Source organism: Maylandia zebra, linkage group LG3 (genome assembly GCF_041146795.1).
Source record: "Maylandia zebra isolate NMK-2024a linkage group LG3, Mzebra_GT3a, whole genome shotgun sequence".
Taxonomy (NCBI): Eukaryota; Metazoa; Chordata; class Actinopteri; order Cichliformes; family Cichlidae; genus Maylandia; species Maylandia zebra.
The window spans coordinates 48435340-48461349 of NC_135169.1; the positions used below are offsets into that span (position 1 = coordinate 48435340).

The following is a 26010-nucleotide window of genomic DNA, read 5'->3' on the forward strand; positions in this document are numbered from 1 at the left end:
TAAGGAACATCTATTTGGGAAGCGATGTGCTGCAACTTTGTTGTGCAACACGCCTCTCGCCAAGTTGCAGCAACTGCACAGTACGTGCTTTATTCTCGTCATTGTTTGATTTTTTTTTATTTGATTTGATTTTTATTGATTAGCATTCAAATATCTCAGTGAAAACAGAACAAAGATCTACCACAAAGCAAGAAAGCATGAGACAAGGCTAATCAAAAGGTATTGGCTGAAGCATTTGCTTATTACGCCAACCCTTTTAACAAAAGATCTTTTTGCATGCAGCTCCTGTACACAGGGCTCGAAGCAAATAATAAAACAAAGCAAAAACAAAACAAACAAACAAACAAGAAAAAAAAACTTTCCACCTTAGATAAGTAACTACATCAAAGCAAAAGAATCAAGAGGGGTTTTTTTTTTTTTTTTTTTTTTTTGCTCTTTTCATTCTTGATTTATATATTTTTCTAATACTCTATTTTTAAACATATTTTTAAACAAGGAAAATGAACTACACCTTTTTAAATCACTGTCATAACTATTCCACAGGTTAACTCCTCTAATAGAAACACATCTCTGCTTTATTTTTGTCCTCATCTTGTTTTTTTTTTTAAAGAAATCTGTTCCCCTTAAGTCATTGTGATGTCTTTTTCTCACACAGTAGGCATTGTTTTTGTGCCACGTTTATTACAAATGCAGAATCTGAAATTGGATAACCTTTCGCTGATAACGCCTTTTATTGACTACTTAGGCAGCTACTAGCTTTACCCCCAAATGTTAAATTAATTAATCGAATTTATAGTGAACTAAAAAAAATCAAAACATGGCAGATTTTTTTGGGTAATTTTCAAGATAACGGAAATAGGTGTGAACAGAACAATAACTTGGTTTATTTTTTATTTTTTAAAGCCAGCCACTACCTTTACCAAGTCTCCAAAATTAACAATAGTTTATTTTCATGGTTTTCACGCTTTTTCACATTAGTATAGCAGAACTGTGGTGTAATAGGAGTAGTGTATACCAATTGTGCGTTACTTATTTTAAGACTTTCGTCTAGTTGCAAGGGACAAGCAATTGCTCATAAAATACTGCATACTTTTATTTTGAAGAGGGAAAATTGCGTCGTGTCCGGCGCTGTGGCTAGCTTGATCTAGTTGCAGACCTCTGCCTTCTCTCTGCAGTGCAACTTGCCTCCACCCACTCAAAACAGTGCGGAAATACCCAGTGACGCACTTGAAAGAAACTGAAAAATAAGTGAGTGGGAGAGGCAATAACATAACTCTTGGCTTTAGTCATAACCTGGAAGAGTCTTAAGATTAAGATCCAACTCACTTTTTTCCTGTCTGTCGGCTCTTCTCTCTGTAAACAGACACAACATACAGATCTTAAGTTTACCAGTTTCAGTGTTTTTCAGGCCAGTCCTTCACACACGGTCTTACTTTACACGTTTCTGGTCTGCTGGTTGCACTAGAAATCAGTACCTACTTAATACAGTGTGATAATAGTGACAGGGCTTCAAACGCCTTTTTTTAAAACAACGATTATTTCACCATGTTGTTTTAGTCCAGTTGAAGACAAAGTAACGTGAATAAAGGACTGATTTTGCTCTAAGAGACATATCCTGGCCAGAAGGGGGCGCTGGAGGTGAATAAATCAGGCCCTTTAAGACACCTGTCCTTTGATAGAATATGGTGAAAACGAAAACTTATTTTCTTAGTGTAAACGATGTTCCATTATAAATAGAGTATATCTAATGGTAATCTTTGCATCGTTATCATTATGATTATTGCTGTAAGAAGCACTGGATTAGCTGATGCATTCAACGCAATCGAAAATCACACGTAAAAAGCAAGAGTGAATATGCTATTGACCATCTTTTTTTTTTGGCTACCCTTCTTTTCTAATACAAATACATTTTTGTACCCTCATATCATGATCTTTATGGTTGAGCCAGGCTTTATATAGCAATGGCTGAATATGAGGATTGAATTAGAAAATGAGGAGGAAAAAAAGTATGTGAAACTTATGAGCAGGATTACTATGTTTTTAAAAAATGTCCACTGTTCTCCTTTCTGTTCTAGAAACTAAAATATCCGAGGTGTAGTTGAATGAGGCGTAATGGCCCTAAATGGGAGGCCGCGAAAGGGAGGCGGTTTCTGTGCGGTGAGGCGGTGTCTGCCCTGCCTGCTTCAGACTGCGGCGGGCAGAGCTGTTCGTTACAGAAATGGCGGAGGGGGAGTTGGACGTCGACTCGCTGATTTCCAGGCTTTTAGAGGGTGAGTTCACAACCAAGTTTTATTTGTGTATTCTTGTTTTGCCCAGTGTTAGCCCCTAATACTTATTTAGGTTTCATTTTTGACAATAAAGGCCCGCTTTACGTGTTAGCGTTGCCCGGTTCTGGAGTTAGCAGGACTGGTCCTCACTGTCGTTAACAACAGGCACACCTTTTTAGTCAGCAACAGTCTTTCTTTCACGGATCTTTTTAGATTAATTTGTAATTCATTTGGATGCAACTATGTTCGAGCTTTTTTGTAAACTGCATTTTGAGGGTTTTGGTGATTAAGTGGTAAGAAAGTTCTTGCTAGTGGGCTGTTTGTGCTTCGATGGAAGATAATGTCAGACCTATCTTACTATCCATCTTAGACTAACTAGCTAATAGTATAGTAATTAAGTGCTGTCTTACTCACGTCACAGCATTTGTGTTATCACTTTGGAATTCACCAAATGAAATACTTGACAAGTTGCTTCTACTGTCTTTTAACCTATTATAGTCTCTGCTCCTTTACAAAAGCTCTGTTCAAAATACACGGTGGAGGGCGATAGCTTCAGGGGCAAATGCTCAGCAAAAGTTGACATTTCTTTAAAAATAAAGTTTAGATTGATGATTGAGTGTAGCCGAAAGTGTCCCAACAGTTGCCCGATCTACGAGGAAGCAAAATCTTGCTTCTGATTTCTAAAAATTGGGTTTGTCTTTAATTCTAAGAAAAATTCAAAATTTTTTAAATGGGATTTGGCTTAAGGGTTTCTGAGCTGAAGACTGCAGCTCTGTTGTTTTCTGGCGCATATTGCTAAGTGGCGATGTTTACACAAGCCACAGGCTTCGGTAGTATTCCCATTAAAACATACTTGTAGGAGTTCAAAACCTAAACCAAACTTTTAGCTCTACTACTCCGTGTGTTTTCTTATCCATGAACCGGTGCATATAGTTTGTTCAGCTGGCCTTTTGATCATAAAGAACACACATTTTGTCAACAGTACTACATTGAATAGGAATCTTTTCAATACTAGCTGTGGCTCAACTTTATCCAGAGAGACACTTGTTAATTCTGTATTCTGTCGTAGCTCATATGCATGTGGACTTTTCTGCTGTTGTGTAAAAGTGTTTTTGCCTCTACTCCATTGTTATGTGTTGGCTAGCAGCAGGGGATGATTTCTTAGTGCTAAATGAGGGATTCTGACAGACAGACGAGTTGATGTCGATGAGAATTTCTTGAAAATAGATTATAAACAGGGAGATTATATCTCTCTGAGTCAGTGGTGAACAAGCATTCATGCCAGATCATCTCATGCACAGCAACTTCTGCTAATGATTGAACCCAGTGTAGATGTACAGTGCATGTCAGTATAACTTAATCATCTGGACTGACGGGAGCAGTGACATAATGGTGCTTGTTTTCTCTTTGTGCGTGATATGTAGAGTAACACAGTACTGTGCCTACAAGAACTGACTATAGTATACTCGCTTCGTGTTTAGCAGTTAACCTCATTGCAGGAATTTGGAGGGATCTGGTCCTAAAAGCTTCCAGATGTGAGCCCTCAATGTATCCAACTATCAATCTCCTTTCATTCACTTTTCATCAACAACCATTTGAAAATGTCTGGCCTTTTTGTTGGGATGAGCATAGTATCAGAGGGGCATCATAACTGAAGGCTTTTCGTTCTGACTCATAACCAAAACTGGATGTATACAAAAACAGTTTTCGGGTGATGGGTCACAAATACTCGGTGATTAGTAATAGACGGACTGGGTACATTTGAAATGTCTCCTAGTATCGCTGCAATGTCCAGATTTTGTTGAGCATACTTATTTCAGTTTGGATGGTGTGATAATGTTTTTGTAATGAGATTATCCGACATTGTTTCTGTGGGCTTTTTTTTTTTTTTTTTAAACAAAAGGTTTTGAATCTTATTAAAACAGGGCTGCAAGTAAATCCAATGTTCCTGCATTTAAATTACTTGTTTACTCCAAAATGGAGTAGGTTACTTTTGTCCAAGAATAATTTGGGACTCCTTTTAGCATCTTTTTTTTTTTTTTCAAATTTCAAAGCCAGTGTTTATTTTCTTATTCATGGCCAATCCAGTTGCTATAATTCTGAGACTGCAGTTGCTGCTAAGCAGTTTGCAGCAACCCTCAATGTCACTGAGCTGCTTCCCCAGAGAGTCTTTCGTCCTGCGATTGGACAGACTCAACACCACCACCGTGGACTGCATCTAGCAACAGTAGTCTTCGTCTATTCTGGAAGTCCTCTGTGAGCTTCTCTAGAATCTGTGGCAGGTGGAGGTGTGGTTTATGTGCCGCTATGCTGAACACCGCAGAGCAGGACAAGGAATACTGTCGCTTCCTGTTGATCTGGATAGTCGAATTGTCTGCTGTATGATGTCCTAACTGGGCAGACAGCTGAATATGAATAATGGTCACAAACATTGTGTATTCCTATTATTTAGATTTGTAGACATAATCATATGCATCAACCTGCTCTCACTGTAAATCCAGTTTAGTTGTGTGGGGGAAAACTGTAAAAGGTATTGGATTTTCTGTTATGGATTGTAAAGAAAACCTTTACACATCAAGTGAATTTTACGTAATTGGCTTTCATAAAAATGACCAAACACTTGGTTAAGTAATGGTTAAGCACCATCAAAGAAGAAGAAAATGTGTATTCAGATTCATGCGAGCATTCACTTTTCTGTCCTTGGTATCAATCACATTTTGTGCTTTACTACAAGTAAATGTTCAAGTGTTTGTTAGCAGGCCACACGTAATTATAGCACAGTGGCAAGTATAAAAATATAATTTATGCTAATGTTAAAGTGGGACTTTAAAATCTGTTTCTTCCAAAAACAAGTGTGGTATTTAGAATTTGTTTTTAGTGTGGAAAGTTCTCACCAGCTAGTATTTTCCATTTAGGAAAAAAAATGTCCCAAAAAACACAATAGTTTGATTCAAACACTAAGACAGATTTAGGCCTAGACTGGGCAGAAATACAAGCCTGAGCACTCAGAATGTCCCTTATGGATCAGTTTGTCTTCAAAGGGTCACATTTTATTTTAAAAAGTGACCTTTCAAAAGCACAAACTCACACAACCCTTGATAATCATCATCTTTAGTTTACTTACCCAGGTTATATCTACAGGCCGCTTTCCTTTCAAAATTTAGCAAGTTACCCGTCTGTGGGTCTTTTTTTTGTTTTGTTTCCTCCCGATATTCACACGAAGAAGCTTAGAATCACCTCCACGCCAGGGAGCCGTTTCTTCTTTTTCTTTCCTGTGTGAATAAAATTAGATCTTTTTCTCAGTATAGGAAGGGATTTCCTTAAGCACTTTAAAAGTGTGATGGTTCACTTTTTCTGTGAGGGCTGGTGGCAGGCAGAGAGCCACATACTCATGCACACAGACGCACATATGGAGAGTTCGCTGATCTCCTATTAAATGTCAACAGCCACAGCTGTCCCTGGTAGAAATTAACCTACCCTCTGGGTGACACAAACATACAGGGGAGAGGGGAAAATGGCAATAAGGTGGAATTTGTTGCTGTTCTAACTCTTGAAAAATCTTCTAATTTTCCTTTTCATAATATTACATATTGCTTTTTCATTTCTTGGACATGTGTGGAATCCAACTCTTTCATTCAAGAGAGATGTTATAATATTTTTCCACATGCAGTGGCAATAAAATGCTTGTATTTTTTTAATCAAATATCTCGGTACCCTGTATTTGTTTTCCCTTTTCATGTATTTAGGATAGGGCTGTGCGATATGACCAAAATCTCATATCCCGATATAAGAATTCTATCGTCGATAACAATATAAATCACAAAAATGTAACATTTTCTGTAAATTATGTGAATCTCGGGCAGCTCGACTTGCGGGAAGCGTTTCCAGCTGCGCGTCATGTAGCTGGAGTCGAGTGTTTCAACAGATGCATGAAACGATACATTTTTAGACATAAGTTGTAACAGCCGCCGTTTTCTTTGTATTTATTACATGGCGTGCTGCGGGGAAAAGCCTGTTCTAACGTTTGAGTCTAAGGTTTATTTTTTAGCACCTTTTTTTTTACTTCTCATCCATAAATAATCTGCTCTTTCACATGATTCAGTTTATTTTGAAAAGTCTCAACAGGATCTTGAGCTTTATTGTGAAAGGTTTATGTGGTACATAAACAAGCGGACACGCGGTGGTGTTACCGTCGTTGTTGCTAACCACAATGCATAAACAGTCGCTTGCCCATCCGTAGTGTGGTTATATTAAATATAAGAGAAAGAGAGAGCTTTAAGAAATTAATATAGCCACTACAGTGACCATCAAAACGATGAAAAAATATTGCCGTAAACAGTTTATTTTGGGACACCACGAAACAAATGATAGCGTAAAATGAAACGATAAATGTTTTTATATCGTTGTCCATATATATATATCGTTATATCGAACAGCCCTAATTTAGGATATCAAAGATATTTACTTTCTGTGCCATAATCCCTTAAAACTACAGTCATAGATGGGTTCCTTTCCACAGCCAGCTGTTAAAATGTCAAAGTGTGCCAGTTATTGTGGAAGGACGTCCCATTAAGCTGTGCCATTCACTTTCACAGGCAGTTCATTTTGAAAAACAAGCAGACCCAATAACCTTGCAAGTAATCAGCATCACATTTTCAGCTTGATAGTAGTAATCTGAGGGAAATGATGGGTGATAAGCACATTTGAGCGGTTAGGAAGACCAGGAAAATCTATACATGTCTGCCTAATCCGTTCTAAGGGTGTGTTTCAAGTATGTTTTTCTCAGGAAATGACATGGCAAGTCTAAGCTGGGGCAGGAGGATTTCTATGCCCGCACGCAAGGGCGAAATGTTTGGTCACTGTTAGAGACTGGGTGGGGACTTGAGGGGCGTCCATACAGCAGTTAAACCTCTACGAGCTGACCTGCTGGTTGTGTAGAGGAACACAAAATGTTGTTGAGTATCAAATCCTGACTGCTGTAAATCAAATTACTGCAGCATGCCACTTGAATTAACGCACACGTGACTGAACAACCATTTATTACGTCTAGCTAATGTTCGGTGCTGCAGTTAGATATCCAGTTGTGATCGGTAGGCCTGCTTTACTGTAAAATGCAGCATTACATTGTCATATTATCAATCAGGTGTTAGTCAATCGTTCAGTACTGATCAGTCAGCTCCTCGCCATAAATGGGGTTTCCCCTGCTGCCTCTTACTCAGTCATTGTTTTCTTAGAGAGTCCTATAACATGCCTGTTAGGGTTGGACCTATGATGCATGTTTTGTGACAAAGTTAAGACCAGCATCACTCCCAGTTTGTCAAGTTTTAACCCAAACTGCATAGTTGTCCTCAAACTCATCGATCAGCTTGAAGAGAAAAAAAAAAAAGGAAGAAGAAAACTCTGAACTAGGAGTCTCTATCTCCTATGTTCTGTGTTCAGGCTTGTCATTTATTTCGTTTTAGTTGGTTTTTGGTATGCACAAATTTATCTGCAAATGTGTTGGTGTGTCTAAAGACAGACACACACTGAAGCTGTGCTTCAAGAGTGGTTTGGTGGAGGGGTTGACAGGAGTTTCTAGCTGACAGGCTAAACCTGATCAACTGACAGCATGACTTACATCACTGAAGCCTCCTCAGTGGCATAGCAGGCAAAGCATGCAGGTTTCTAGCCTCTCAGGTTTCATTTGTCACTGTGTACAACAATGACTTGTGATTTACTGACCTGTGACCAGTCTTCTGAGTCAGAGTAGAAAGGTAAGCAGCACAATGGTGTGTAGCTTACTTACTAAAGCTATTTGTCTGTATTAAAATGCCATTTGGAGGTCTGTGTGTCTGACAGTGGTAATGTTATGCAGTCATATTTTGCACTCCTCCCTGAGGACGCGAGAGTCCTGTCTGTCATTGTTTTGCATGTAAGAACGGTGGTATCCCAGTTTGAATGTTTGTATTAAGCCACACCAGTGTGGTCATGCAGGATCAAGCTTGTTGTGTTGCATCAGAGCCTGCATGCATATTTTATTTTTTTTAAAGCACTGCTGATTACTAACACTGCAAAGTTACCCACAGCTGCCTAATGTATTGTGTTCCTGGTTATAAAAATAAAAACAAAAACAAAAGAAGTACGGTTTAAACAGTTATGTGTCTAATCAAAGGGTGGTAATGCGGTATTATTGTGAGGTGAAAAGATCAATAGCAATGCAGCCACATTACACAGGATTGCATGACACCATGGTCTGTTTGAAATCAATCAGCCGTCTACTGTTTTTGTATGATCCACAGCAGCTCGTGTCAGATTTCGCAGCAACTCGCTGTGGTTAGTTAGATCACATCTGAATTGACCCGGAATTGTTTAGAGTTTATAGAAATCTTACATTTGCATTAACACAGTAGCAAGCAGTAGTATGCTTTAGGGCTGGGCCATATCATACTGTTCACGGTAATACCGGTATAATGTTGGGCAACGATAAGAAAATGAAATATCGCGATAGAATATAGATAAAACGCGCATGCGTGATGCATTTGTTTTCATACTCATCCTTTTTAAGTTTTGTGGATATTATACACGGTTATGCTGAGGATCTGTCGGCCAATTTCCACTGGAAATGCCTTTTGGTTAAACTGTCAGCAAGGAATTTGTCTTTGCACTGTTAAATTTTTATATAACTTTAATGCACATAAAAAACAGCTGCTTGTTTAAGTGAAACTACATTGATGTTTTGTATTTTGCGCTAATAAAGTTGTGGAGTTGTAAAGTATTTTGTCTAGTGTCAATTATATCGTTATCGCAAATTTTCAAAAGTATATCGTGATAAATATTTTTGGTCATATCGCCCTGCTCTAGTATGCTTCATATAAGCTGCGGTATTCCTTCCCTACATTCCTGTGCACAGTTTACTGGCCAAGCCTTGTGTTTTCTTGTTTGTTTGTTGAGTTCTCTGCACCTGCCCCTCCTCCTCTTTCTCCTCCTCATTAGTTTATAACCATTGCTGTACTGTGTCTCTGTGCTGCAATCGAGTAAAGCAGCGATTACAGGCCCCAGCTTTTCCAGCATACACATGTTAAGCCCACACTGGCTGGCCTTTAGTGACAACAAGCCCTCTGTCTGGGCTGCCAGCACAGGTGGCCCGTAGGCTTTATGTGGCACAATCAACGCCACAGCCCCATGGATCAGCCAGTAAGGGAGAGGGGAGGTAGGATGGAATTTTTATTTATTTTCTTCTTCTTTTTGGTCATCTTGGTTTATGGGCAAAAACAGCAGCCAAGTTGTTGTCAAATTGGGAACATAAAATCTCCTAAAAGGTGTTTGTGTTTAGATGTCCATGTTTCCTGAATTTGAGTCACTCCTTTACCAAGGAGCCACCATTTAGTCCTTACAGTTTTCAAAGATGACAACAGCACAATGACAAATAAGCCAAGGGGGTAAAATGCGCAGTGAGAAGAGTGTAGTGCATCTTTAATTGCATATTGTTTAGATGGCCTCTAACTGTAAGATATTTTACTGTGGTGATGATACCACATACCATATACTTTCTAGACATTTAATATGAGTATACGATAGCCTTTATGAAGGCTATCGTATGAAGCTTGAAGCTATTTTCTTTTTTTTTTTCTTTTTTTTTAAAGAAAAAGCTTTAGAAGTCATATTAAAGAAGACTTTTTGGATATAAGTCATAGTAGTCACTGACTACTGGAATTAACCGATAAATGGCTATTCTGCAATTACACTCAATAAATTACTGTCTGAGATGCTTGCATATGCCAGTCACACCTTTTCCCTGCACTGAGCAATGTGAAGTTTCCTGGATAGGCGTCAGCAATATGCTATAGATAACCGACTAGCCATACAAAAATCAAATGTCTGGCACTGTAAAGAACAAATGCAGTCATCCTGGAAGTGGATCATCATCTGCTATTTGAAAATGCTTTGGATTTAGAGCAAGTAGTGATGAAGAACAAATTCAGCGAGTGCTGTAAAGTTGCCACAAAGCAATATATAACTTATTCAAGTTCCAGAAAACGCGTGACGAATCGCAGCATAACAATGGCCAAGCAAAGCAACGCAGTGGTTGCTAATGTGAGTCATTCAACATTAACTCAGACATCTTCTGAAAGACATACTGGAAATGCCAACAGCAACCTAACTATTGCTTTCCACTTGGGTAAAGATGTGTCTGATAAACACAGTGAGTAATGAAGACGGGCATGCTGTTACCCCTTGCACAAATACTTTTCTGTTGTGCAAATACCTGTACTATATGCAAAATGTCACATGGCTGTTGAGTACTTCTATGTTACTCCTCTGTGAACTAAATCCCAAAAATAACAAGTTTCAGTGGTATTGATCTCTTTTCTTATTTGCAACAATGTTGCATTTTACTGTTATTTTATTTTTTTAAAAGTATTCTCTATAGATTTTTGCGACCAGCTTTGCATCTTCTGATACCATGTCTGATTGGTGTAGACGACACTCATAGGGATCATTTTATGTTGAAAAGAGTCATGACGTGTGAAAGAGCCTGAATCAGGAAGCGAAAACGGATAGCCACCGTCGTGAGACCTGTTATCTCAAACTTGGGCATTAGGATTTTTCGAGCCAGTGTAAATCCTGACTGATGTGTTTTGCTGTATTTTGCTTTGTTTTTCAGGCAGCGTGAATTTATTTGTTTCTTAATTGTTTTTAAAAGGAGTTGCTTGTGTTCCTATTTTCAAAATTTCTATCAGTTTGACCAGTTCGGAGGTTTTATCATTTTAATTAGCATCTGGGTGTCTGTGTGAGGAAAGTTCATCGCCGTCTGAACTGAAATTGAAGCACTTTGACAGCCATTTAAAGTAACTTTTTTATTTTTATTTTCCTGGATTCAATTTTTATTTTACAGCTATTCATAATGCATATTTGTTTCCTCGCTGTCACCCTGCTTGTTTGTGTCAGATGTAGTCAACTGCTGCTGTGTTGCGTGGTGTTCAGGGTGCTGGCGTGGCACTCTGTTATGGAAACAACAATGGTGGAGCCTGTGTGGCGGGGAGCGTTCACCCCCTGGCACCAAACATGGCACAGAGAGCTCACCCAGGCTTTTCAGCTGCCTAGCTATAAACCCTCCCTTCTATTCAGTCCCTCGTTTGCAGGGTCTCAAGCTTCAGTGTCAGCCTACATTTTTCTCCCGTTTCTCTACTCCTCTCCATCTCTCCCACTCTCTCTGTCTATAGCTGTGTCTCCTTTTATATCTCCCCCAGTCTCTCCTCTCAATTTCGTCCTTTCTTTCGCCCCACAAAGACTGCCATTCACTGTGGCACTTAGAGACGAACAAAACGTCCTCTGAAAATCTAAAGCTTGCCCAGAAATGCCATCGCAGTTGGATTTCTGAGTTAAGAGTGGCTCCCGCTCCTCTTGCCAGAGTTACTTTGTGTTTCTCGTTCACTAAGGGGTCACTGTTTTCCATCTCTCCCGTGTGGGAGAGAGTGGGATGGAGGAGCAGTTGAGAGCTGCTGGCCTTGTGCCCAGTTGGAGTGAATGGAAGAGGAAGGCTAAAAAAGGTCTGACACGGCATCTTTTTTGGTGCTGCAGTGTCTAAAAACATGCACAGTCATACTTGCTTTAAATTCATGAGTCTACCCAGTAGAACTTTTGAATCCTTTTCTTGAAAAGGAGAGAGATTCTGTTAAAGTTGAAGTTGCCAGAAAGTGGCACTAATGAACTGACAGTGTGAATTGTGACATGTGGGCATACTTACAAAACATAGACTTTGCAGTCACCTTCAGTTTTAGCTTTGCACTACCTTTCTAAGCCATAATGCTGATGTGTCATGGGTAATTTTTTTAGTGCCTTTATTTGACAGGTGATACCTTGCAAGAGAGCTAGGGTGGTGAAATTAAATGTGGGACTGTGGTGTTAGACCATCGAGTTGAAAAGCTTGTTTATGTTTTTCAAGTTGATATTGAGATGCGTACTTGCAGCATGCTACCTATTGAGTTTGAAATGGTCATGTGCCAGCTCCAGCACAGAAACCTTCCAAAAGGGCCATCCAATGTTTTGAGTGGTCTTACTACAATGCAAGTTCAACAAAGTCAAACATTCTTTGCCTTTGCAGACTTAACAAAACCAAAAACACCAGCAACAATAGGTATAATGATAATATTAATAATGATAATTATATAGATAATAATTAAACTAACCAGTGTAGAAGACCCAGAACCTAAACATATGAGGGGAAAAAAATGTTTTACTACTATCGTGAAGCCTACCTGTCTTATAGCTTCTGCTGGCTTTGTCGGCTCACCCCCTCGGCCCATGTGCATGATCTATTGGGGAAAAATTGGCTCACGCTAACACTGCAATCTTAAGAGTCCCTTAGAAACCAGACACCATTCAGAGAGAAACTTGAGCAACTTCAAAAGAGCTCCCTGTGTTGAGTTGTGTGAAAATGTCTAATAAGACATCAGAGTCTTATTAGAGCAGCAATACTAGTGGCATGTGCTGTGACTAATATGCTAGGTCCAGGTACTGCAAATGTGCTGTTAAAAGTTCCTTAGTGCTGTGTAGCTGTGGGCAATATGGACTTTATATTTTATGATGATATGTTTACAAACAATGTGATTTAAAACAAAACAAAAAAAAACATACCATCATGACATGTTTCCTAATTTGAAGTGTGAAAACCAGGTGCCAGCAGCAGTAGCATTATAGTGGTAACACAGCTAGTCAACGTAAGAACTCAGGTGGCCTACCCTTGGAAGTATAAAATAACTGCTTAACGTTTTAGTTTAAAACTAAAATAACTAAACGGCTCTATTTTCCACCATGCAACCACATCAGTGATGTTCATCTACTGTTTGTTGCTGCTGTCTTATGGAATGAAAGTGCTCCAGCAATCCTCTGTAGAGTCAATTGTTTACATTTGCGTCACACATCTCCAGCTGCTGGTATCTTTCCTTTATAGCCAGGCTGCATTTGACAGCATGTGTTTGTCTCAAGTAGTGAAACAAGTGTATTGTTTCCACATTTACCTGGAACAATTGTCTTGCATATTTTGCAAAGTTATGTGCTTTGTTGGAGGTTGTTTAAATAGCTACCTTTGTCACTACTACATCATCACCGGAAGCCGAGACAGGGCTCTTGTTGTCAGATATGCTTGGGCTTATCTATTGTTGCACGTACTAGGAAACGTAAACATGTGGCATTGCTGGAACAATGTTGTGATGACATTTTTTTTCACAGACATTTATATAACTGAGTATATTTACATTTCACTACAAAGTGCACCATTTGTAAGATACTGTTTGAGTCGAGATGAGAATTGTCACAACTGGTACTGTACGCTCAGTGCAACGTCGGGTAAACTGAGGCCAAGTTCACTGATGCCTGTGCCCGATTGTTCTCGGGAAACTCCGCTGTGATGAACTTGGAACAGTTTCAGTTGACAGGGAGTATTGAACAAGTTACTTAAAAAAAATAAAATTAAAACGAATTCATTGGTCAGCTAATCGGTGACTCAGCACTGATTCAAAAACACTGATTCAGTGAAACAACATGACCACTCCAAACAATCCTTTCAGACCCAGGAAAAACAAAATAATCAAGTAGCACGTATAATAACACTGGGCTATATATAGACCTATACTGAACCTGCATTAAGGATTACAAATGTAGATCTCATGGAAAAATAAGTAGAATTTGCTGACTTGGAGTAGTCACGCTTGTGGTTTGCGCTGACATCTGCGCGTGTTTCTCGCTGATGTATCCTACGCAGCGCTTTTCCAGTGCAGCTGACAGCCATTATATTGTTGTGGCCCTGAGTGCGAGCTCTGGCCTGCGCTTCATTAGCCTGTTTCTATTCCCATCACATGCAGCAGAGCCTTCAAGCACTCCCTCTCTGTCCTGACTGACTACTTCCTTCATACAGCAGCGGCCATATATGGCAATGCCTTCCAGAAGGAGAATCTGTCTGTAACTAACTTATCTTTCACTCGCTCTCTTTGGCTCTTTGTTCAAGTAAGCCCTCTCTTAAATGAATGGAAAAATAGTTGACCTCTTTGACGCTTGGCAAGTCATTTACAACCAGCGAAGCAGAGGAAATCACTCTCAACCAAACCCCTTCCTTTAGAGAACGACCACGTTTTCCTTTATAGATTCAAAAACAGTGCTTTTCTATTTCTTTTTTTTTTTTTCTCAGATATGAAGATGTTCACTTTTGTCAGTGGTTAATATTAGACTACCATCAATTTTGGGCAACACAGTCCACAAAGATTACAGTTGTTGACTCTGCAGATAGCTCTGGCCTTGATATGTTTGCAAAACTGATCGGGCAAGCCTGGCCTTACTATGTAAGGTGTTTTCTCATTTCACTCTATCATAGTTTGACTGTGTACTCACACACCCTGTCACGTTGTTGCTTTATGTGGCAACACCTCTCTGGTGTGGTTTATTACGCAGCTCAATAGATGGCTGGGTTTTTCTTAAGATCCTCCCAAATATTTAATGAGTCACTGTCACAAAATGCTGGGCAGGAAGAGTTTTTATTTAACAAAAAAAAACCCTCCCACTTTGTACCTAGAAATATGACAACCAAAGAACGTTAGGTTGTTTCTAATGATATGTCCACACAATGAGTGATGTGCTCATCACACATCTCTTTGAAGCTGAAGTGGTCCATCCAGGGTCTGGTTGCCTGGGTAACCCTGTCCTCTATTTACTACTGTCAATATGTGAATCGCCAGCATCCTCACCTCTCGCTGGTAGTCAATTCAGTCGTTCGCCTTCAAGTTAACAAAAACTTTCTTAGACTCACTCATTTATAGTCATTAAAATATTTTTTATGGTCTCTTGTTGCCATGTTGCTGAGCTTTACAACTTTATAGTTTATAAGTAACATTTAAATGTCTACCATTCAAACTAATTACTTTTTTAAGCAAAGGGTTCTACTAGTTAGAAGAAATCAAAATGATAACATATTTAAAACGGTAAAAACAAGCAAATGTCAATACTGTTTCAGGTGACTGGTCTCCAGTTATGTTCACTACGGGTTGGGTAAACCATTGCACAGTGTTAACAAGTTTAACTGTGGGTCTGTGCTCTGCTGCTTGCATAAACACAATCCTAATAATGTCTCTAGTATAGCCACTGGAGTTGAAGTATGGCTCGGAGTGCAACCTGTCTGGTTTTTTAATTAGTAAATGTATATTTCAGGCATGTTAGGCCACCCTGTGGAAGGGACACTGGGGGAGTGCCCTGTCCCATATCCAATGCCATATTGCAGTTTTAAGTACAGTGATCCAGAGTAGCTTTCGAATAATAGTCCTGAGAGCCAAACAGGTTTGGACTGCTGCTGGTTGGACAAAACAAGACCTCAATACAGGACTCTGGATAAATTCAGACATCTCGCAGACAATTTTTGCTTCTGTATTTTTAAAAACTTAACTATTGACAACAAGCCTTAAATCCAGAGGGTCACATTAGCTAAACTTTAATTTTTTTCCTTCAGCTTAGTGTATCATGATTTACTTTTACAACTGCATGGAAAGATTTTTATGAAATGTTGGTGAATGTATATGTTTGAAATAAAACTGAACTGAACTTTTCTAGTGAGCTGTGTTGATGCATTTAGTTTCACAGACGCTTTTTCATCCAAAATTGGTTCCCCACACTTGGTACTAGAAAGGTTCTTTGGGTTTTGGTGGTACGTGTAGATTCCCTGGCTGCATGTTTCTCAGGCTGCAGTAGGCTGAGATGTTAAGGTTTAAAAAGGCCTGTGAGCTGTCTGGTATGCACTCAGGGAGGGGTATGAGGCAGAGCTGTCCTCTGACGTCAGCACAGTTCACTGCTGAGGCGGAGGAGGGTGACCCAGAGAGTCAGCCACAGCCAGGAATGGAACTTGAAAAATAAAGATAATAAAGATGGAGATTGAAGGAGGAAGGGGAAGGAAGAGGTAGGGCTGCTCGATTATGGCAAAAATGATAATCACGATTATTTTCACTGAAATTGAGATCACGATTATTTGACGATATTTATTTAACCCTTTAAGACCTACTATAGAACCAAGTCCACCAGAGCTTATATTATTTTTATTTATTTTTTTTACATGCTGTAGTGCCATTTGTGGGAGCATTTCAAGTTGCTATACATCAATACAACTGTTATAGCCCATATTTTAATAATATGTATGCATTAAGTGCATAGTAATTACATAAATTGCAAAAAAGTGCAATAAACTACAAAAAAAATTGAAAATCGCTTTTGTTTTGTTTACATATATTTCTACTTGGAGAAATTTAAGAGGTTTATCCCTCAAAACTTTAAATACAATAAAGTTGCAAAAAATAGTTTCCCACCACAGGAAATTTATTTTGAGTGTCTTCATAGTTTTATTTTGGAGATACAGCAATTTTTATATACTGCAGGAAAAACAAAAAACAATCCTATGATGCAAATTTGCAAAGAAAACAGCATGTGCATCATTTCACTGTGGGAAGTGTTACGAACAGCTGATAGGAACGGCAAAGCGTGTTTCTGGAATATTATGCTTTTGTTGCTGCAAGCGCTTTTTATGCAGTTTTTGCAAAGCTATATGTGGAACGAAACCGTGACCGAGGACAAGCTGATGGCATCAGATGTAAGTACAGCTCCTCCGGTTTCATATGCAAAACAAATTATTGCGCTAGCTTACACGGTTCAGGTTCTACAGGGATTTAAAAATAGTTACGCAAAACGGAGCGTGCTGCTCTGACCGGCTTTAAAGGGTTAACAATAACTTTAAAAAAATAATATAAAATAGTGTGCAACACCACTGAAGTTTGTTTTGTTTTTTTTGTTTTTTTTAACTCTTTTCAACCAACGGCAGTCACTCTCCAAATAACTTCTGCTTAGCTTTCTGAGCTTCCCTCGGGTCCTCTTAATCAGCGGTCTCCAACCTTTTTTGCGCCACGGACGGTTTATGCCCGACAATATTTTCACGGACCGGCCTTTAAGGTGTCGCGGATAAATGAGGGAGGGGCTAATAATCGGCTCAGTCATTTTTAATGATCGTTGAAAGCCCAGATCGTAATCGTGATTAAAATTCGATTAATTGAGCAGCCCTAGGAAGAGGCAAATTGGTGAATAGATTTTGACAGCAGGCACTTGATTGCATGAACTCCTCTGGCATACTGTTTTAAGAGGGTGTGACCAAACTCCACTGTGGTGGCTCAGGCACATGGACCTGAGCTGACCAAATTAGGAAAATGTACTAGAGGTTTCTTGAACATGACATTTACCATCTCTGAGCACGAACATGTCGAAAAGCCAGTTTATGGATGGGCTGTGGTGTGAGTGAAACCAAACAGCTGTTTGAGACCATGTCACTACTCCTTAACACTGTGTATTCATTTGGCTCTAATGTCATTGTGAAGGACTGTGTCCAGCAGGTTGACAACAACTGAATTTTCAGGGGAAAAGATGAGGAGTAGTAAAGTAGCATTTTTCTCAGGCAGATTTAAAAAAAAAAAAAAAAAAAAAAAAGCTAAAATTTAAGCCTAAACTCAAGATTACCTGATGTATTTGAGCACCTCTTTCTGTATGCCCTGAGTTCACCCAAGTTTAATGTTATAGGTTTAGCTTTTAACTATAAATTTTCTTATTTGTCTTCTTGCCAGAGGGGGGGGAAGGATCATTCACTGGGTTACTTTTGTTATGGCATAGATCTTCTCTCTCTGCTCGTTACCTATTTCTCTTCGCTGTAAGTGTAGAATTTGGTGAAAGGCTGAAATGCTTTGCATGGGTAAAACAAATGCTGCAAAACACTACCCGTGCTTCCCATCATACCATGTGATGTCAGCAAACACATAACTGACATCTGACGGTTTTTCTGCAAAAATGCAAAGCCCCTAATGATGTGCAAGTTAATCATGGAGGGCAGAATCAAGTGAAATGTGTGGTGGTTATGGAGAAGCCATTTAGAAGGCAAACTTTGATACTGAGTTACAAACTGTGCGGATTTTAAAGAATCTCCACAATGTGTCAGCTGTCATGTTCTCACGTGGTTTGCTCTTTATATTCCCCATGAATATTCACGCAAAAGACGGGCGCACATCACTGCCTGTGGCTGCCACGGCTGTTACACGTGTTAAGCAATAGGTTGGACAGAGTGTTTCGTGCAATAAATTACATCTGCATGCATCACTGGTACTCGGTAACTCACTTTAGAGCCTGAGTGTGAGCTGAACATTTAGGATACATTCTGACTTTTAACATATTTTCAAATGTTCTAAACCGTGTGTGTGTGTGTGTGTGTGTGTGTGTGTGTGTGTGTGTGTGTGTGTGTGTGTGTGTGTGTAAACCTCATGAGTAAATTATTTTGAGCTAAGTAATTGACCGGAATCACAAACTATGCGGATACAGGCAGGCCTGTTGTTGGGTCTCCGTCACGGCTGTCGGATGCAGCAGTGTTAGTGCAGGGCGTGGGCTGGTGGAGGTGACACTTAATCTGCGAATCGCCTCCTTTTCCCTGTGAGATGCAGCTGCTGCTCCATTCGCCAACACCTCTCCCGCTGGAAATTGGTCTTTCTGGGTTGCCACGGTAATCAGATGTGGGTGCCACATCCTGCTCTTTCCTTCTCTTGACTGGTGAAGCTGCAGTGCACAAGTGATGGACCAAAGGATGCTGGGATACCTCCCCACAAGCTTATAATGGTACAATCTGAAGTCAAGGTCACTGGATCGCACTCTCTTTCTGTGCGAGCGTGTGCTTGCGTGCGTGCGTGCGTGTGTGTTTCCTGCTCCGCCTCAGCTTAACCCTGTGATGAAGGGTTATCCTCTCGGGCAGGTGCTTCTGGTTTCGTGTTTGTGTCTCCATCCTATATCGGGCCTCCCTGACCGAGCTGGAAAGCAGAGGTGTGAAATCACTCAACACTAGACACACAAACACATCTTGCTTGTGTGTGTGCTTATGGAAGGATCAGTGGCAGAGAATGTGTTTAGTATTTAAACCACGTACAGTCTTTGCATGGTATTGCTTTTCTTTTTGCTCGTTTACTAGAAAAACGTTCACCTTTTGGGCAGTCATAAAAATAGCCCTTCAAGTGGGGCGTGTGTGATCACAGGATGTATTTGGCTGCAGTGCAAGAGTGTTTATAGTCCACGCCTAAGATCTCCAGGCAGAAATGGCAGGGTCATGCAGCACATGTGCACACATGCTGCTGCTGCTGCTGCTTCTCCTTCAGGATCACAGGGATTCACCTGCAGGACACACACACGACACCTTTGATACTCAGCCCTTTCAAGCCACTTCCTCCTTAGAAAAACGAGCCTTTCTGGCTGTGTTATTGCTGCATCCTTCTGACCACATTCTTGGGATCCACTCATGGACTAGTGTTTTACACCGGCTTGGATTTCCTTCATGTTGCCGTGGTGTCACCTGACAGCAGCAGTCTTGCTCAGCTCTGGTCCTTATTGTTGCTAAGCAAGAAGAATAAATTTGTCTATGTAGTAGCTGTTGATCTTTTTGTAGGAGAATGTAGGATGGCAGCAAAATGTGGAAATGCATTTCTACTCTTTAATTTATCTACGTGTGTGTACATTAATTCCTGTAATCTTAAGACGGTATAGTAAGAGTAAGTGTATAATTGTGTAACAGTGTATTGTTCCAAAATAATGCTTTTTCAAAAATGATGTATTTGTATTTGATTTAATTAACAAGTCATCCTCACTTCATCTGTATGTAATATTGACCTGCTGGCTTTCATAATAGTTGTGTACATCTGCCGATTTCACGAACTTTCAGGGCTTCTTGTCACTTGACCACTGTGACTGCCCCCCTTCCCCCTTCTCCTTCCTTCTCTTTTCTGTTACGCAACAGGAAGTGTATCCACAAACACTGACATCAACAATATCCACACAGGCTATTTCTGTCGTCCTCCTGTTGACTAAACACGGTCCTCCCATATTTAGTTTGAAGTTAATTCAAAAAGTTATTTGACAATCATAACCCTGAGGAAAAAATCAGGGGAGTCCAGTCTCCTTGGGAAAGCTTACTCCTTAAAACTGACTTTCACATCATCAGAAAGCTTGGTGTCGAAGTTTAGTTTAAGCTCACCCAGCTTTTGCTCTCCCTTCCCCAGTGCGAGGATGTCGTCCAGGGAAGATTGTCCAGATGACGGAGGCGGAGGTCCGCGGCCTCTGCATCAAGTCCCGGGAGATCTTCCTCAGTCAGCCAATCCTTCTGGAGCTGGAGGCTCCTCTCAAAATCTGTGGTCAGTACTATCAAGAACAGCAAAGGCACAAATAGTATAGAGTGTGATGCCTATTGCAAATAAACAAACAGATATAACAATGCTTATTATTACTGGAGAACGTTCCTCTTTGCCTTCTGGATCAAAGTGTTCCCCTCTGCTCCCAACCCCAGGTGACATCCACGGACAGTACACAGACCTGCTGAGGCTCTTCGAGTATGGCGGCTTTCCTCCGGAGGCTAACTACCTGTTTCTAGGAGACTACGTGGACAGAGGGAAGCAGTCTCTGGAGACCATCTGCCTGCTGCTGGCATACAAGATCAAATACCCCGAGAACTTCTTCCTGCTCAGGGGCAACCACGAGTGTGCCTCCATCAACCGTATCTACGGCTTCTATGACGAGTGTGAGCATCCTGCTCTCATAGTTACACTTTTTATTTCCTCTTAAGTTCTTTGTGGTGGCTGCCGTTCCATTGTGCGTGATTTAACACACAAACACTTTTGAGTGAAACAAAAGTGGTGATCAGGAAGCAGGCAGGCAAAAATGGTAATTTGATGGTTCATGTTCCCAATCCTATCCCCCCCCCTTTTTTTTTTCTAGATATTTGAATTGTTTCACTATAAAATAGAAATGTAAAATTAAATGAGTGAAAGTAACTCATAAATAGAGCTCCTACTAATTCCCCTATTAACTGCATTTTATTTTATTTTTATTTATTTATTCTTTAAAGGGGTTCTGAGGCCACTTCCTGCCACTTGAACTGGTCTTGCAGGCTTTCATGAAGGAAAGTGTTTCCATGCAAATGCCACAATAACAGAGTATTTTGTGACAGATGACAGTTTTAATAGAGTCAGATGTCTCTCCAGTGAGTCGCTCATCCCACGGATGGAGTCCCTTGGTCACGGTGTTGGAAGGCAGCTAGAGATGGTAGTACTTGTTATGCTGCACAGTGGCAGACGAACCAGTTCACTCAGTTTGATGGAGAGCGCAGCGGGATTTAAGGAGGTTTAAAAAAATGGCATTCAATTCTCATCATTACTTTAAGTAAGTCAGTAAGCTGCCTCCATATTAGCCTCCGATAGCCAGTGTTTTCATTCCAACAGCAGCACCTGATGAGTAGTCACAAAGGTAGTTTTTTGTTACAAATTTTGTGTAAAGTGTACATTCAAATCTCAGATTTCCTTAAGCACAGTAGTCCTTTTACCCAAATGAAGGAAAGAAGGGACTACTTGTCTGTGAAAGCTTTTCAGCATTGAGATGGAAAAATGTTGTTACTGCAAGCAGATCTGCTGGCTTGCAAGCACTGCTCTTGGTTGACGGGTACTTGTAAACCAATAAAAATCAAAAATCGTCTGTGTCTTCCAGTGTAAAGAGGACTGTCTTAAATCTATTAAACTGGAGGCGGAGCTGGAAAACCTTTGAAACAGCCTTATATGGTCGTGCTGACACTGTCGTGTTGATGTTACAGGTAAACGCAGATTTAACATCAAACTGTGGAAAACTTTCACCGACTGCTTCAACTGCCTGCCCATCGCCGCCATCGTGGATGAGAAGATCTTCTGCTGTCACGGAGGTATTCATATTGAAACAATGTAACTACTGTTTAGTCTCCAGATTATTGCTACTTTGAAAAATACTTTAGAAAGCCCCGTTAGGAACCAGGCAGCTTTTGGGGGTAGTGGAAGGTTGAGCATATAGATGTGGAAAGACCCTCAAATATTCAGTCTTTGCATTAGTGTCACTGTGGACAATCCTACTCCATGAACATTACATGCAGGGTCCCACAGGGCTGAGTACTTGGACTTGCTGTATTTTGTTTTATCGTTTGCCACTCGGTCAGGTAAGCCAGAACAAGGCTTATGCTGATTGCTTGTTTATGCTCTGTTCAGTCAAAGGAAACACAGACAACTAGATTCTCTGCATTCCTGCATAATTGGCTTTAAGAGCTGGTGGCTTTAAATGCCTTCAACTGAAATAAGACAAAACTAAAATCCAGTCTTGCTTGGTACAATTAGAAATACTCCAACTAGTTGTGAACAGCTTATTTTTGTAGGTCATTGTGTGCATGGCAAAATGATGCAGCGGGGACAAACTTCCTCTTACATTTAGATCATCACAATCTGTTCCCCATTTGGCATTTACAAGCCTGCCCTTATAGACGGGCTTCTGTATAATGTTTTGTCATGTTTTATCATTGTAACAACTCTTTAGTGTGACACTCTTATTTGGTCCTTGGGGCTTTGTGAAGACTGTGGGTCAGCACTGAGCTCTTCTCACATCACTTACCCAAAATGAAAGATAAAGTCCACGGCTCTCGTGAGCTTCTGGTATTTCTGGTTTACTAATCGGATGTGAAGTAAATGGTTCAAAACAAGTTTTGGCTGCGCTGATATGAGTTAATACCTCCATCCTCGCAGGAGTAGAGATTGAAGAGATTTACCCAAGGGTGTTTGTGTCGCCCACAGGCCTCTCTCCTGACCTGCAGTCTATGGAGCAGATTAGGCGCATCATGAGACCCACAGACGTGCCAGATACAGGTAGGTCAGCACACTCTCACACAGCAGGCCATTTTCTCTTCTTCTCTCTTTTGTCAGAGGAACTAATAACCCTCTGATGATTACTTTTACCCAGTGTGAAATGGACAGGTGTACATGCAGTGGATACACAACTTAAACTGACCCGCATGTGAGCCTTTTTACTGTTGTTTCTCCCGTACTAAACAGTCTAAAGGTACAAGTATATCTGGGATTTACATAAGCACATGATCACTTAAATCACACATTTAAACATGAGCAGAAGAGTTTCAGTAACATGTGTGTCTATATGCACATCAGCTACAGGGATTGATATGTTTGAACTGATGTATGACACGCACATTTAAACAGGTAACTTAAAATAACAAGGATTCAATTCAATTCAGTTTTATTTATATAGCGCCAAATCACAAAAACAGTCACCTCAAGCCGCTTTATATTGTAAGGTAGACCCTACAATAATACATACAGAGAAAAACCCAACAATCATGTGACCCCCTATGAGCAAGGAAAAACTCCCCTTTAACAGGAAGAAACCTCCGGCAGAACCAGGCTCAGGGAGGGGCGGGGCCATTTGCTGCGACCGCTTGGGGTGAGAGAAGGAAGATGGGATAAAGACATGCTGTGGAAGAGAGACAGAGGTTAATGACAGATATGATTCAATGCAGAGAGGTCTATTAACACATGTTGAGTGAGAAAGGTGACTGAAAAGGAAAAACTCAATGCATCATAGGAATCCCCCAGCAGCCTACACCTATTGCAGCGTAACTAAGGGAGGATTCAGGGTCACCTGATCCAGCCCTAACTATATGCTTTAGCAAAAACGTAAGTTTTAAGCCTAATCTTAAAAGTAGAGATGGTGTCTGTCTCCCAAATCCAAACTGGTTCCATAGACGAGGGGCCTGAAAACTGAAGGCTGCCTCCCATTCTACTTTTACACGAAAGCAGGCTGATGTCAGACTCACTGGATGTTTGGAGCCATTAACACAAAAAGCTGTGTTGCTTCAGGAGGAAAAATGAATGAGGGAAATGTTTAGACTTGGTAGTGTTTTCCAGTAAACACTGAGATGTCAGCTCTGGCCTTGTTTGGGTTTTTGTTTTCATTCACTTAAATAAAAGGATTTCCACTCTATTAATAGAGAAAAGTATCAACTGTTGCATAAAAATGCAGCTAAATGCAGGAAATCGCCAACACCTACACTGGACACTATTTATTTATTTCTGCATTTCTGCACAAAGTGCAGTGACAGCCTGTTGAAGAAGCAGTCTTCCTAAAGGTCAGACCTTCATCAAGCTTCATAAATAACCCTCAGGATATGACTGCTTGCTCTTAGCCCTCACTTTTCTGTTGCTTTATTTCTCAGTAGAGATTCTGCCACTGCTGATAAACACAGCACTGATTAAGGTCCCTGTAATCCAGTTAATGTCTGAATATTCTCTGGTCTTCATGTCAGGTCTGATCAGATCTGCTGGCATTCATCTATCATCATCACCTCATGCTCTTTGTGCTGCAGCTCTCGTTTCAGTAACTCTTTAGCTAGACTTGGGTTCAGAGTTTTTCAGAACACATGAGGCTGTCTCGGTGGTGGTGAGCCAAGGCAAGCAAAGCTTCTTTTTGTGCCTTTGCCCCACTCCTCATTAAAGCTGCTGCCTCTTGTCCTTTTAAGGCAACCAGTGTTCAGACCCTGGCAGCGGCTGTCTCTCAGATCCTCTTATGGTCTTTCAGGGTGACTCTGTGTGTCTGGATGAGACATTCAGACTATAAATGTGACAAAAAGTTGACTTCTGTGGTCTAAGAGAGGCTGGATTCAGAATGAAGATGAATGTGTGGCAGCTGAGATGTTTCACATTGTGAATTATCCTCTCCAGGCCTGCTGTGCGACTTGCTCTGGTCTGACCCGGACAAGGACGTCCAGGGCTGGGGAGAGAACGACCGCGGCGTCTCCTTTACCTTTGGAGCTGATGTGGTCAGCAAGTTCCTCAATCGCCATGATCTGGATCTCATCTGTAGAGCCCACCAGGTAACATGCACATCGACTTGGTATAAAAATCATTAAACCGCACAGAAAACAAACGCTCTATCCAAGAAACTTCTGGAAATGCATATCCATTAGCAACATGTGCCTCAGCTTTCAATATCTGCATAAAGTACTACAGTACTTTAAATCTGATCATGATTATGATGAGTGTTTGTATGAGGGCAGTGCCAGTTGTTCACCTTCAGGTATCTGTGTGTCTGGCACCCCCAGGTGGTAGAAGATGGTTATGAGTTCTTTGCCAAGCGGCAGCTTGTGACGCTCTTCTCAGCTCCCAACTACTGTGGAGAGTTCGACAACGCTGGTGGCATGATGAGCGTGGATGAAACCCTGATGTGCTCCTTTCAGGTATGATGACATAATACTGAATGCCAAACATGGATATAATCTGTGGTTACATCTGAGAAGCCCCGTTAGGAAGCACAGTAAAAATCATAATGTCTTCTCATCCATCCATCCTGTGCTTTTCATCCCTGTTTAATGAGTAATCAATAATTATATTAGAAGTGATGGTTAAACACAGCCAGTGAGCAGAGACAAAAGTTGAGATCACACTATGGTGCTAAATGATTCAAAGCAATTTTATTGATGTTTCCTGCTTTGCACCGTATGACTGAATAAATGACATTATCTGCAGAATTAAACACATCCACAGAATCCCCCAAACTCCAGCAACCTACCGAGGAGCTAACTGGAATATAATTGCAATATACATAGCTGTGCAAAAGTGTGGAGTCAACACTCATTTCTGTATATTTTGTTTCTAAGAAGTCAGGCTTTCCTGTTAGTTTTTTTTTCTCAAAGATATTTTTATTGAGTTGAAGCAACAAAGAAAAGCAAATACACGCAGAATTGACAAACACCAAACAAGCAAGTTTCACAGCGACTGTTAAAACTGAAATATCAGAATACAGATTAATGACACACTCACATGTCTTATAATTGCTTCCAGCAGTTTATCCCCTACCCACAACACTT

The 26010-nt window shown here is 40.4% G+C and overlaps 1 protein-coding gene across 1 annotated transcript in view; it reads left to right on the top strand.

The window, feature by feature from the left end:
• The first annotated feature begins 2114 nt into the window (after positions 1–2114).
• Positions 2115–26010, top strand: part of LOC101486750 (serine/threonine-protein phosphatase PP1-beta catalytic subunit) — a 30805-nt gene continuing 6909 nt past the window's right edge. The window contains exons 1-7 of the mRNA XM_024798568.2: positions 2115–2270; positions 20351–20482; positions 20635–20865; positions 21931–22035; positions 22928–22999; positions 24866–25017; positions 25246–25380. Of these exons, the coding sequence (XP_024654336.1) occupies positions 2219–2270; positions 20351–20482; positions 20635–20865; positions 21931–22035; positions 22928–22999; positions 24866–25017; positions 25246–25380 (879 nt within the window). The 5' untranslated portion in view covers positions 2115–2218. The remainder of the gene's footprint in view (positions 2271–20350; positions 20483–20634; positions 20866–21930; positions 22036–22927; positions 23000–24865; positions 25018–25245; positions 25381–26010) is intronic.